Source organism: Priceomyces carsonii (genome assembly GCF_900007245.1).
Source record: "Priceomyces carsonii strain CBS4050 genome assembly, scaffold: Debaryomyces_carsonii_scaffold_1, whole genome shotgun sequence".
Classification (NCBI taxonomy): Eukaryota; Fungi; Ascomycota; class Pichiomycetes; order Serinales; family Debaryomycetaceae; genus Priceomyces; species Priceomyces carsonii.
Window position 1 is genome coordinate 1027752 of NW_026946674.1, and position 11887 is coordinate 1039638.

Here is an 11887-nt window from a genome sequence, read left to right on the forward strand (position 1 = left end):
TTGCTTAAAGGGTTTCCCAACCGCCAGCGTCCATGACTCCATCTAACTTTCTCACGATGTAATTCTGTACATTATGGTTCAACCAAACATTTCTTATAAAATCATCGTAGCGGGGGCGCATCAAATGAAGTGTCTGGTTTTTTTTGCTTTCAACCGAAAGCTCACCGTGCTTGTCCAAGTACGGGGAATTGTAAAATGAGCCTCCATTTTCGTGTAACAATAAAAATGTTCGTTCTTTTGGAAGAAGAAATAGCCCGATACTATTTGCACATTCTTTCAAAAAATGAGTAGTACACTGGCCCTCTTTACATCCAATCTCTCTTTTCTGGATATCAACAACTGTTCCACAGAAGAGGCATACTGCAGGATCTTCTATTTTTGTATGAGGATTATTAAACTTATCCAGATAATAGTATTTCGAAAAGAAAAAATCTAACCTTTCAGGAAGGTTTATAAGTTTAATGATCCCCGGATAGTCTAAAGATTGTTTTATTTCAATTCTCTCGTTAAGTTTCTTAACCAGCAAATATTCTACGAACAAACGGAATTTCATAGTTTCAAAAGAATGGTCGGTTTCCTTGCTAAATGCATTCAATAAATGGCTAATGCTACTGATATTAAGAAAAGTAGTCAACCTATTAGCTTCGATTTGTATATCCTCATATTTCTCAAAGTCTATTGATCCAGTATCAGCGCATGCAACAAATGCCAATATACAAGATCTCCTTAAAAATGGCGTCATGGCTTTAATGATCATTGAATAGAAAACATAACCAATCCTGATGTCTGTAACTGCAGCAGAATCCGAATTCGTGATATGGCTCTTTAAAGTATTAAAGACTGACAAAGCTGAGGCTGCATCAGACTCCTGAACATCAGATATTATTGGAACATCATAGATTGAGTAGCCCATTTGCCTATAGTAATCATTCTTCAAAATTTCAGTCACTAGAATGAGAACCGTTTGAATTAACTGGCCAGTAAAGCATAGCTGTAGTATAGAATTAAACAGGAATCCAAGGCTTGGCAATGGAAATAAGTCCACTAAAATATCAAAAAAGTCTCGTTCTATGATAGCCTCATTTATTGAGTCAGAAGAAACAAGTAATAAATTCGATAAAAACTTCAAACAGGTATTCCAATTTGAATTTGGAGTTTGAATCCAATTTTTAATCTTCATGAATAAATTCGTATTTCTAAATTCATGAAGCGTCCTTAAATTAGTTAACGCGATGTTTGAAAGTTGTGAAATAAGAAGCAGTCCTGAGGCAGGGACACCACGCAAACTTATCTCTGCAGATTTGATAGTGTTGGTCAAAATTAGTGACGAATCTGCTCTTAGAATTTTTGGGAATGTGAGCAAAGTAAGTATTTGAAACATATTTGTTAAAATCAGTCGGTAATTTAGTTGGTTTAAAGTCGAGTCGTCCGAAGCTGCCTCAGAAATCATATCAATCACGCCGGGTGCCATATTAAGAGACTCTTCGACATCCTTACACACCGTTCTAGAAAAATGACCAAACCATTCTTCATCATATACATTCTCTCTGTTAAGTCTTTCAAACTGCGTCAATGGTGGTTCATTGCATGGATGTAAAAAATTTGCAAGTGATCTCTTGTTTGAGCTCCATAGTACCGGGACGAACATATTATTAATTGCTTTACACAATGGACAAAGGAATTCCTTGTGATCTATATTTTCAGGAGTATTTCTTGTAATTTGATTCAGACGGTTCCTATTACCGTTCAAAAAATTCATATAGCACTGAAAATGCATACCATGACCACAACTCAGGGACACTAATTTACTCTCGACATTTTCTTGCAGCGTGAAACCAGGTCCCATATCGTTGTCTCTTCTGACTTTACTCATGTAGATTTCCCAATTATCAGTATAAGTTTGATAAGCAACGTTGTACTCGTCATCAGACAAATCTGGTGAATCTGAAAACGCCTTTAAAAACCAGTATGGGTCCTCGAAAGGCGTGGTTCTAAATTCTGATGATTTCGCAATATATGTTATGATTCCAAATGGGCCAGCATTCTCCGCAGCATTTTGACATAACAAACAGTGAGGCTGTGGAAACCTCCAACCTTCTTGTCCATCCGGATCCTCCATTTCGGCATCACTACATTCGCTACTTTCAAAAGAATTACTCTCCAAAAACAGAGTTTGTTGCATCTTAAATTTTGCCATAAGTTTTTCTTGCCTGAGTTTTGCAATACGTTTCTTGCGATCATATTCCTCTTCATCATTGATTAAACTCAAACGCAACTCTAATTTAACAGGGTCGAAATTATTCACTTGGTCGTTCAAAATTTTTCCCAAACCACCATACTTATTTTCAAAAAGTCTAAAAATGGCACGTATTTTTGAGTGATGCCCCGCAAACTGCTCATTTGATAGAATTCTATAAAGAAGGATTGCTATCGAAGTTCCGTATGTATCCAGTATGTTGACAAATCTGTCGTAAAAAGTACCATACTTCTCTATATCTATATACTGCTCATATGAACAGATATGGATTAGATGTAAAGTTGTTTCTAAAAGACTATCGAGTTCCTTAATACCTTCATCTATGATGTAATTTAAAGTCCTTATCAAATAATTTGAAAAGTAAGATGATGCCGAAAAGTTACCAATATGTCGATACGGTCCAAGGACTTCTGGGTCTTTCAATTTAGGTTCTATAACAATTTCGGATTTTGGCTTGTTAAACTTCTTCAGCAAGCGCTGTTTGACAAATTTAATAGCATCGTCTTTTGTATTCGTGCTATAATTAACATAATACGGATTGATAGCATTATAGTATTCCTCCTTTAGCTTGTAAACTCCTATATCTTTTGCTCCTGTAGGTACTTTGAACTGAGTCATGTCATCTAAAAGTATATCAAATCTCTTATCAGATGTAATATGATCGGGTATTTGACCACAAAGCTGCGTAAAACTCATCGGCCCAAAGCATAAATTGTGAATGATCTCATTTCTTAATCTAGTTTTCGTAACCTCTTCCTCCTTAAGCCCTTGTAAATAAAGATCCTCCGTCAACAAATGTATAAAAAAATTTAAACACTCTTCCAACATATAGGGTAAAGTCTTACCGTCGTAAACCAATTTCTTAACAGGACCATAAGTTTCATCGCTTTCATAGATTGTATTACCTTCTTCAGAACCAAGAAGCCAGCCATCCATAAAGAGCCAACGACTAAATAATAAAAAGCAAAAAAGATTTGGATTACTAGCGTTAATAAAGACTTGAGTGAGAAACAAATCTCGCAGATACCCACTCTCTCTTAATCCAGTCGTTCTATATAGCTGTAACTGAGATCTCACACTGAATCCATTTCTAACCCAAAATCCAGACTTAATTTGAGAAATCAATACAATTGTCCTGATAGGATAATCAAAAATGGAAGCTAACGGATTGGGGATATCAAGTGATTGATAGCTTCCTAAAGATGATGACGTAACAGATGTCTCAAGAACACTCTTCAATTCTGCGGGTGATGAAAATTTTGACATTTCGATAAGCCAAGAGAGAAAAGAATGAATAGGGTGTAAAAAACTTACTTTCTCAGAATCGATTCGAAAATTCTGAATTATGTTACCATCTATCAATTCTTTAGAAATTTGTTTATCATTTCCAATATTAATATCAACAAATTCTTCAATGAGCCCTGGATAGTCATTGTTTTCGAGTGTCAATAGAAATTGGCTGACATAATTAATCGCATTTGTTGTTAGTGCCCTTTTCTCGTCAATTTCAATGTCTTGGAGGTTATATATACAATGCGCAATGTATTCACCAAACTGGTAGATAACCAGTATTGCATGAAAAAATGCGGTATAATCTGGACTCTCATACTCAACATGATTCTTGCTCTCTCTTTTAATTATCGGTCTACCTTGAAAAAGAGCAAGTATATCACAAGCCATTGGAATTATATTGCTAGTGAAGATGGATTTTGAGTCATGGCTACGACTCAAAATATATCCAATATCAAAAAAAATCTGACCCCATCTTCTGTTTCGCAAACTCTTCATGGAAAGTTCTTGAGAGATATCAACATTTTCTGGTGCCTTAATCTCCTCAGCAGTCAAGAAGCAATATATGGATGCAAAAATCCTTGATATGTCGCCATGCTGTACTATGTAAGTCGCGTTGGAAGGGCAGGTAAATAATTGCGTAGACAAAGTGCACATAATATTCAATTCGGGCTCCCTGTCCAATGTTAAAAACATATCAGCAATCGTTGGGTATATATCAACATATTGACACGAAATGATGTGCTTATAACTAAGATTAGTTATTAGAGAAGTCGCGAACATATCATGCAACAAAGTTCTGATAGATTTCCAAAACCTAATATCTAGGTAGACGAAGTATTGAAACCTAGATCCCCAATGACTCTTTCGAAGGTCATAATCTTCATCAGTTAAGTTATAGTTACACTCTTCACATACTTTAGGCTCTAAATTCCACTTGCACGGCTTGAAGTACCAATGAGATTGGCTCTTTTTTGTATTATTAGATGGAACTTTGGGTATTTTTAAGCTTGCATCTAATGTTCCCACCTCGTATTGATAGTCCAAATCACTTCTTGAGTAATGTGCTAAGCCCTTGGACCATTTACAGCAGAAAGCCCTACAAAATAAGTCTTTGGCATGATTATTTATCTTGAACATCTCGCTTTCAGTCAAATCATTTAGCCAAACCAAAACTTCATGACACATATCCTCTCGAAAGGCATCCCTATGACTACGTATACAAGTTGCTAAACCAGTGGCACCCAAAATCTTTTGCCTCTCTTGAAGAAGAGGAATATTCCTAGAGCTTATGACTTTTGCCTTACCGTGATTTTGAACTTCGTCTGTTACCATTACAGCAAACTGTGTTACTTTTTTGCTTGCCAAATGAATTCTTTGAACTGCATCACGATAATGTCTTATCTGATCATTGTAAACTATTAGATAGTATTGATCATTATTCTCATCAACCACCAGATCATCGTCATAGCCGTACTTCGTAGGACATAACATACTCATAATGTTACTTAGTTCAACTTTTGATATATCTGATGCATCTGAGTTATAGAACTGCAAATTCGAATGAGATATAATATCAATCACAAAATCTAATAAAACTTCTATCGTTTTAAAAAATGATTCCCCTAAACCGTCAGGTAAGGGCCGACTTCGAAGCTCACTACTCTTTTCTTCTTGAATTCCGTAATCACATATAAATTCCTTGACCCAAGCTTCAGGGTCTCCACAGTCACACACTCCACCATTCTCTCTTTGACATATAGTGATATGCAAGTTATGGCCTACGTGATGCTCTGGTTGATAACAATGGGAGCACAAGGCACAGGTATCATCATAACCACAAGTCAAACACCTAATAATAGGCTCTCCTTTTCGAAATATCCTAGCACAAGGCAGGTTCGAATGATATGCGTGATGATTGTGAGTATTAAATTTGGGATCTCTGGCTCTCAACTCAGAGCTATAATAATTGGAAAACAGCCACTCGAATTCCTGTCCCACTCGTTCTATTAGTTCATTCTGGCCGAGTTTATCTTGTGAATCACTAGAAGCACTAGGAAAAAACCAATCTAAATATTTGCCTTCATCTGAGATGGCTAAAAAAAGTGCTTTCCTTACTCTTGTTCTGACTTCATCCGTAAACTCAAAGCTGCTTTCTCTAGGTAATGAAAAAATGAAGCGCCTGAGGTTGTCAACAGACATATTAAAGAAGCTGCCACTTCTATGTATGATTTCAAATATACAAGTGTAAGAATATTTGCAAGTATTTATGGCGCCACCAAATTTATTTCATATCGCAAAAAATTAGATCGACTTTTGCCTATTAGATACGGTTTAATTATTATATCTCTGAACGATCAAATATCATAACGAGCTAGAATAGTACCTGACAATATGAGTAATGAAGAAGTAATATATTATGGTGGGAGCCTACAAGCTAACCAAAAGAAATTACAGCATGTCTATGATGTAATGTCACTTACTCTAGGTGTCGGTTCCGGAATATTGATGCTTGAAACTTTACAAGGCTTCTTATTTTATTTGGTAGGAATTAGCATAACTAATGTTGCATTTTATATGATGTGCTGTGAGAAGTCAGCAAGTAGGTTTTTCAGAAGCCCATTTCAAGAAATATTCATTAATGGTATCGTATCAAACGCTGCTGGGTATGTGATGATGTGGTGTTTAGTTTATGCTTTGGTGAAATGAAAATGAGAAAAGTTATAATTGAGAAATGAAATCAGCTGTTTGTTAGTTGTTAGATTGCGTGCTTACGATTCGTCATAAATCCAGACTTGTACAAAGGGTGATGATTTTTAATTGCATTCTAGAAATTCGTCGCAATTCTACTTTAATATGTTATCTTAAATATTTACGTATTGCAAATAGTCAGTCAATTGCATTAAACTTGGAAAGACCTATGTTCTTATCTTTCCAGAGTAGTTCATAATCTATGTTTTTTCATGAACACGTAGTAGCAAGTAAAATTGAGGACTTCGCGTTCCACGAACTTCGGTTTCTAAATTTATATTGGTTCTTTATTCAACTGTTGATGTAAATTGAACTGAATTTCTTTCACAGAATATAAGTAACGATGGAAAGGATTGATTTATCCACTAATTCAAAGAAGATTGAAGAGTCTTATGATAAGATCGTAAGGGGGGACCCATCCATTTCCTATATGGTTTTATCAGTAGACAAAAGCTCAACACTCGAAGTTAGTGAGACTGGAAATGGGCCATTGGATGAATTTGTAGAGAATTTCACAGATGGCCAAGTGCAATTTGGACTTGCTAGGGTGACAGTTCCAGGATCAGATGTATCTAAGCACTTACTAATTGGCTGGTGTCCTGATAATGCACCTGCGAAGTCTAGGTTGTCTTTCGCAGCGAATTTTGCGGAAGTATCGAAGGTTCTAAGTGGATATCATGTCCAGGTGACTGCTAGAGATCAGGATGATTTGGATGTTGATGACTTGATTCATAGAATTGGGGCTGCTGCTGGTGCTAGATACTCTGTCCAAAGCTCAAGTGCTGCTAAACCTGTTGCTAGAACTATTACACCATCGAAACCTACAATTACGAAGCTGGCTCCAAAAGCTCCTGCAAAGCCATCTTTCATACCAAAATCTACTGGAAATCCTATTTCTCCCGTTCCTACGAAATCTACCTCTGCTGCTCCCGTTCAATCGAGATTCGGAAGTCGTGGCGTCGATGATGAAGACGAGTGGGACGGAGAGAAAGAACTAAAGGAGCGTGATTTTGAGAAGGAACCTTTGCAAGATGTTCCTTCATCTTATAAGCCCACAAAAGTCAACATCGCAGAGTTGAGAAAACAGAAGTCGGATACCATATCCTCGCAACCAAAAGTCGCTCCCTCTTTAAACGAAACTAAACAAAATGAAAATGGGAACAAATCCTTGAGCGACAGGATTAAGACCTTCAAGTCTAACGAAGAAAGCTCCGATGGTAGATTGACTTCTTTACCGAAACCAAAGGTAAGTAATTCCGTTGCTTCTCGTTTTAAACCACAAGCAGATACTTCAGGTCCATCTTTTGGAGCAAAGCCCTCATTTGCCCCAAAACCGTTTGATGCAACAGAAAAGTTGGCCGGTGGATTATCACGTAATTTTGGTTCAGAAGGTGGAAAGACTCCTGCCCAAATTTGGGCGGAAAAGAGAGGAAAGTACAAATCAGTCTCCCCCGAATCAGAGTCGCTGCCCACAGTTTCAGGAAACACTGAACTAGAAGAAAAGTTTGCCGAAAAAGCTTCCCTTGAGGAAAGTGTTCCTGAAAGTGTGCCATCTACTATCAAACCATCATCATTTCCAACGCCACCTACAAGAAATTATCAAGCTTCAGAGCCTAAACTTGCCGATAAAGAAAAGGCAGTTGTCGAAGATGCTCCTGTGCTTTCTACCAGGTCGCTTCCTCCACTAAATGCTGCTCAACCAGAACCCAAGAAGGAGCATTTTGAAGCCCCGCCAAGCCTTCCTAACAGAGCTGTGGTTCCTCCTCCACAAGATAAGATTCCGGAATCACAAGAGTCACAAGAAGACGAACAAGCAGATGAATTACCCTCAAAGGATCATAGTAGTAAAGAGGATTTGGCCACTGCTATTGCTGAATATGATTATACCAAAGATGAAGATAATGAGGTTGATTTTGAAGAGGGTGACGTAATAATTGAAATAGAATTCGTGGACGAGGACTGGTGGTCTGGTAAAAACTCAAAAACAGGAGAGATTGGATTGTTCCCTGCTTCTTATGTTAAATTGCAAGAACAGGAGCAGGCTGCCGCAGAGCCATTACCAGAGACGAAAGCATTACCAGAGACGAAAGCAGCCACTTCGAAACCTACGGCAACTGCAGAGTATGACTACGAGAAGGACGAAGATAATGAAATTGCTTTTACTGAAGGTGATATTATTGAAGACATTGAATTTGTTGATGAGGACTGGTGGTCTGGAAAGAACCCCAAAAGTGGGGAAATTGGATTATTTCCAGCTAATTATGTTAAACTCAACAATTAAAGTTTCAGGATTTGTCTGATGATCTCTAATTAGTTAATTTTTGTTTCTTAGAAAAATATTATATTCTTAAATACTGCTTCACTGCCTCGCCCCAAGCATCCCTCTTTTTGTAAAAAGCTATCTCGTCAGGGAGCGAATCAATAGCTCTTGTAAGCTCTTCCGCGAGACCCTCTTCTTTAACTTGACTGATTGGTGTTAAAAAAGTTCTCACAGTCATGATATTTGCTCTCAGTTTTGGTAACCTCGTAAAAATCTGTCTCTCTACTCTTAAAAAGCAACCGTTTTCGAAGTCTATGTCACTCATCGCTAAAGCCTCGATCTTTTGACCCTCATAAGCATGATTTTCATGGAGACTGAACCTTGATGCATGAGTCTGTATGGACCAATTGTGTCTAACCCATAAATCTTTGGGTTCTAGCCGATTAAAGAATCTTGTCATTGAGAGCTTGAGGCGACTTTCATATTGAGGTACAGGGCCATGGATGAAAGAGATGGGCTTATTAAAGTGTTTGCTGGGATCAAATCCTGCTGGAAACCCTGTGACACTAGCTCTTAGAATATACTCCTCTTCTTCGTTACTGGGGTTATCTTTAATTAAAATTAGGAAGTCTTCTTCAATATTAGCAGCCAAATACTTGAGTAGAGTTCGAGGAGCAATATCATAAGGTTTTAAAGGAAACTCCTCGCCATTTATTAGGTTTGTGACAAGACCATTTTCAGACTGAAAGTACTGAGGATACCTCTGTAAAAGGTATTCGACAACCTTTTCATAAAATTCACAAAGTGCTAGTTTGGAAATCTCGTTGTCATATACATGTGTCGTATTTCCTGGAAATTTAGTGGTGTACTCTTTTCTAGCTTTCGTTTGTTCAACATATGTATTTTCTATCAAAAGCCAATCTTCCGGAGTTTTAGCTAAATTGCTTATTCCCATAGATACATTAAAGTTCTTTTTATTTACGAATGGTCTAATAGGACGGGGGCTTGTTTCCTTCCAATTAAAGTCATCCCCTATGGCAGCAATAACGGGCTGTGGACCCTTATCACTCGTGATTTTCTTATCACCTTTTTTGACATTTGATAATTGACTGCTTATTGCATAGACCACTAAAAATAAAAACAACAGGAAGACCACAATCAGAAATGTACCCATGGCTGTAGTGCTTCTCATTCACTAAGAAAGGTTAAAAATTCATACGTTGAGACGATCAACTATACATATGTAGCAGAAGGAATCGGGACGCAGATCCCGATCTGCTATCTCTTATCGGTCTAGGAAGCTTTAACCGAAGTAAGACTCAGATTCAAAATGCAAAACATATTTCGCTACACTTAAGCATTCTCACGACGTTTGACACTCTCGTATAAGATATATTACAAGGAACCATAATAGCTAGTATATAATAAAAAGATAGCTAATCCTCACCGATCAAGAAATGAAAAGAAAACTATAATGTAAATGCGACCACAATGAATTAAATCCACATATCATGGAAAGTATTGAGTTATCAATCGCTTGAAAGACTCAATAATAGTGACAGTGACACATACTGAAGGCAAAATATTAAGTGTGTCATTGGGCCTGAATTGGTTTAAAGTAAATGTCTATCTGTAAAGTTAGCGACGCGTTATTCGTTTGAGCTGTTTTCAGGAGCTGGGCTCACCTCTCCACCCTGAAAACTTTCATGTTCGTCATTCGCTACCAGACTAAGCATATCTTCAAACCGCTCCTGTCTATCCTCTTCAACTTCTCCAGACTCATCATTAGTCACCAGAATTGGGTCCTCTCCATTACTATAAGAGGGTGGTTGATTTGGAGGTAAAAGGCTATTAAGTGTAATTCTTTCATCATTAGAAAACAGATCACTGTATGCATTATAACTGAACTTATCAGGATCTACTGTGCTGTCCTCCTTCTTGCTAGGGTCGCCTTCATGAACGTCCCAAAAATCAGGAGGAAAGTCGTCTTCTCTCTCGCTTAGGTCATTGTCATCGTCTATCTCAGACCTTGCTAGCAAAATATCTGAATTGAATTTATTATAAGCTGGGGGTGCTGGTCCATTTCCTTCAAGAGGCGCAAACCCCCACTTTTTAACATTACCTTCGATAAACACGAAACCCATTTGTCCCAAATTGACATGAACAGAACATAAGTTGTTGGCCCCAATTGTCGGAAAAATCTGACCGCCGTTAGGGATCTTGAAGTTCTTCACATGACCTCCTATCTTTGATTCACTGACCTTCTTTCCATTTCTAGTAAAAAAGACTGTCCCGCTTCTAACCCTGTAGCCCACTCCAATTACATCACCCTTAACAAATGTAGGAAAAGGACTTTCATTGTTAAATTTAAATGGTTGATTGTGTCTTCTGTATCCATCAGAATCATAGCTCACGGAGTAGGGGTGCCTTCCGGGTAATCTGAACCACGGGTAAGGTTTTATAGCAAGACCCACAGATATTTTTGTATTCTCGGGATCTGGTAAAGAGTATATCTTGCTCTCAAAATAATAAACATCATTTTTCATTGGTATTGGTAGGTTTGTTTGAGAAGAACACTCGAATTGCTTAAAAAAATTTAACTCTGTTTTATTGATGATCATCAAATCATTGTTAGTCAACATAAGATCTTTTTGAAATTCAAAAGCCATGATGCCTTTCTCTTGTATGAGCAAGTTCTGCGATAATGTTAACTCATCTCTTAGATATGGATTCGCCGTTAGATAGTCCTTAGATTGAAAATAAAGTTCCTGTTCGTCGGAGTTGAGTTCTAAATATGCTTGATTTTCCTCCTCCCTCATGAGATCATCCTCTGAAAGCCTAAGCTTGCTTCTCACGATACAAAACGCTATAGTAGCAATAGAAATGACGAATATCATTATCACAAGCGACAAAATGGATATAAGCATTGCATCATTTAATGAACCATTTGACTTGATCCGGAAGCTCACTCTGGTTGTCAGACTAGGGGTGTCCTCCCGTATAGACGACGCCATCTTTTTACTACAAGTCCTGATTGTGTTTGACTTAGTTGGATGGGACTTGTACAAGTAAAATACTCATCCTGTTAAATTTGCTTGCCTCAGTTCTCAATAACCCTTTTCCTTCATCTATCTTATGCTATATGCAGGCTCGCGTATATAATTTCGGCTTTCCTAAAAGCTTTACAGAAAGAAAACTAGCATGGTTCCTGGTCTGGTCACGCTCGCGAACCTATAGGCCCTGGTCCGCTAGTGAACTTGAATAGAACAAGGGCTCCAAGAGTATAGAAGAAAAATTCGGTTTTGTGAATAAGCAGAACAGCTCTAATA

General features: G+C 37.6%; 5 protein-coding genes across 5 annotated transcripts; 2 read left to right on the forward strand and 3 right to left on the reverse strand.

Annotated features, from left to right (window-relative positions):
- Positions 1 to 4: 4 nt before the first annotated feature.
- On the reverse strand, positions 5 to 5749 carry PRCAT00000563001 (putative ubiquitin-protein ligase; the record flags this gene model as incomplete). Its single annotated transcript, XM_062955776.1, has 1 exon — positions 5 to 5749. The coding sequence occupies one exon, from the start codon at positions 5747 to 5749 to the stop codon at positions 5 to 7; it is 5745 nt and encodes a 1914-aa protein (XP_062807405.1).
- A 192-nt stretch (positions 5750 to 5941) lies between these two features.
- Positions 5942 to 6256, forward strand: PRCAT00000564001 (uncharacterized protein; the record flags this gene model as incomplete). Its single annotated transcript, XM_062955788.1, has 1 exon — positions 5942 to 6256. The coding sequence occupies one exon, from the start codon at positions 5942 to 5944 to the stop codon at positions 6254 to 6256; it is 315 nt and encodes a 104-aa protein (XP_062807406.1).
- A 385-nt stretch (positions 6257 to 6641) lies between these two features.
- ABP1 (Abp1p) lies at positions 6642 to 8579 on the forward strand (the record flags this gene model as incomplete). Its single annotated transcript, XM_062955799.1, has 1 exon — positions 6642 to 8579. One exon carries the CDS (start codon positions 6642 to 6644, stop codon positions 8577 to 8579), a length of 1938 nt encoding a protein of 645 aa, XP_062807407.1.
- Positions 8580 to 8637: 58 nt separating this feature from the next.
- PRCAT00000566001 (heme-dependent oxidative N-demethylase family protein) lies at positions 8638 to 9750 on the reverse strand (the record flags this gene model as incomplete). The annotated part of the gene is made up of 1 exon (XM_062955810.1): positions 8638 to 9750. One exon carries the CDS (start codon positions 9748 to 9750, stop codon positions 8638 to 8640), a length of 1113 nt encoding a protein of 370 aa, XP_062807408.1.
- A 457-nt stretch (positions 9751 to 10207) lies between these two features.
- On the reverse strand, positions 10208 to 11572 carry PRCAT00000567001 (uncharacterized protein; the record flags this gene model as incomplete). The annotated part of the gene is made up of 1 exon (XM_062955821.1): positions 10208 to 11572. One exon carries the CDS (start codon positions 11570 to 11572, stop codon positions 10208 to 10210), a length of 1365 nt encoding a protein of 454 aa, XP_062807409.1.
- Positions 11573 to 11887: the final 315 nt, after the last annotated feature.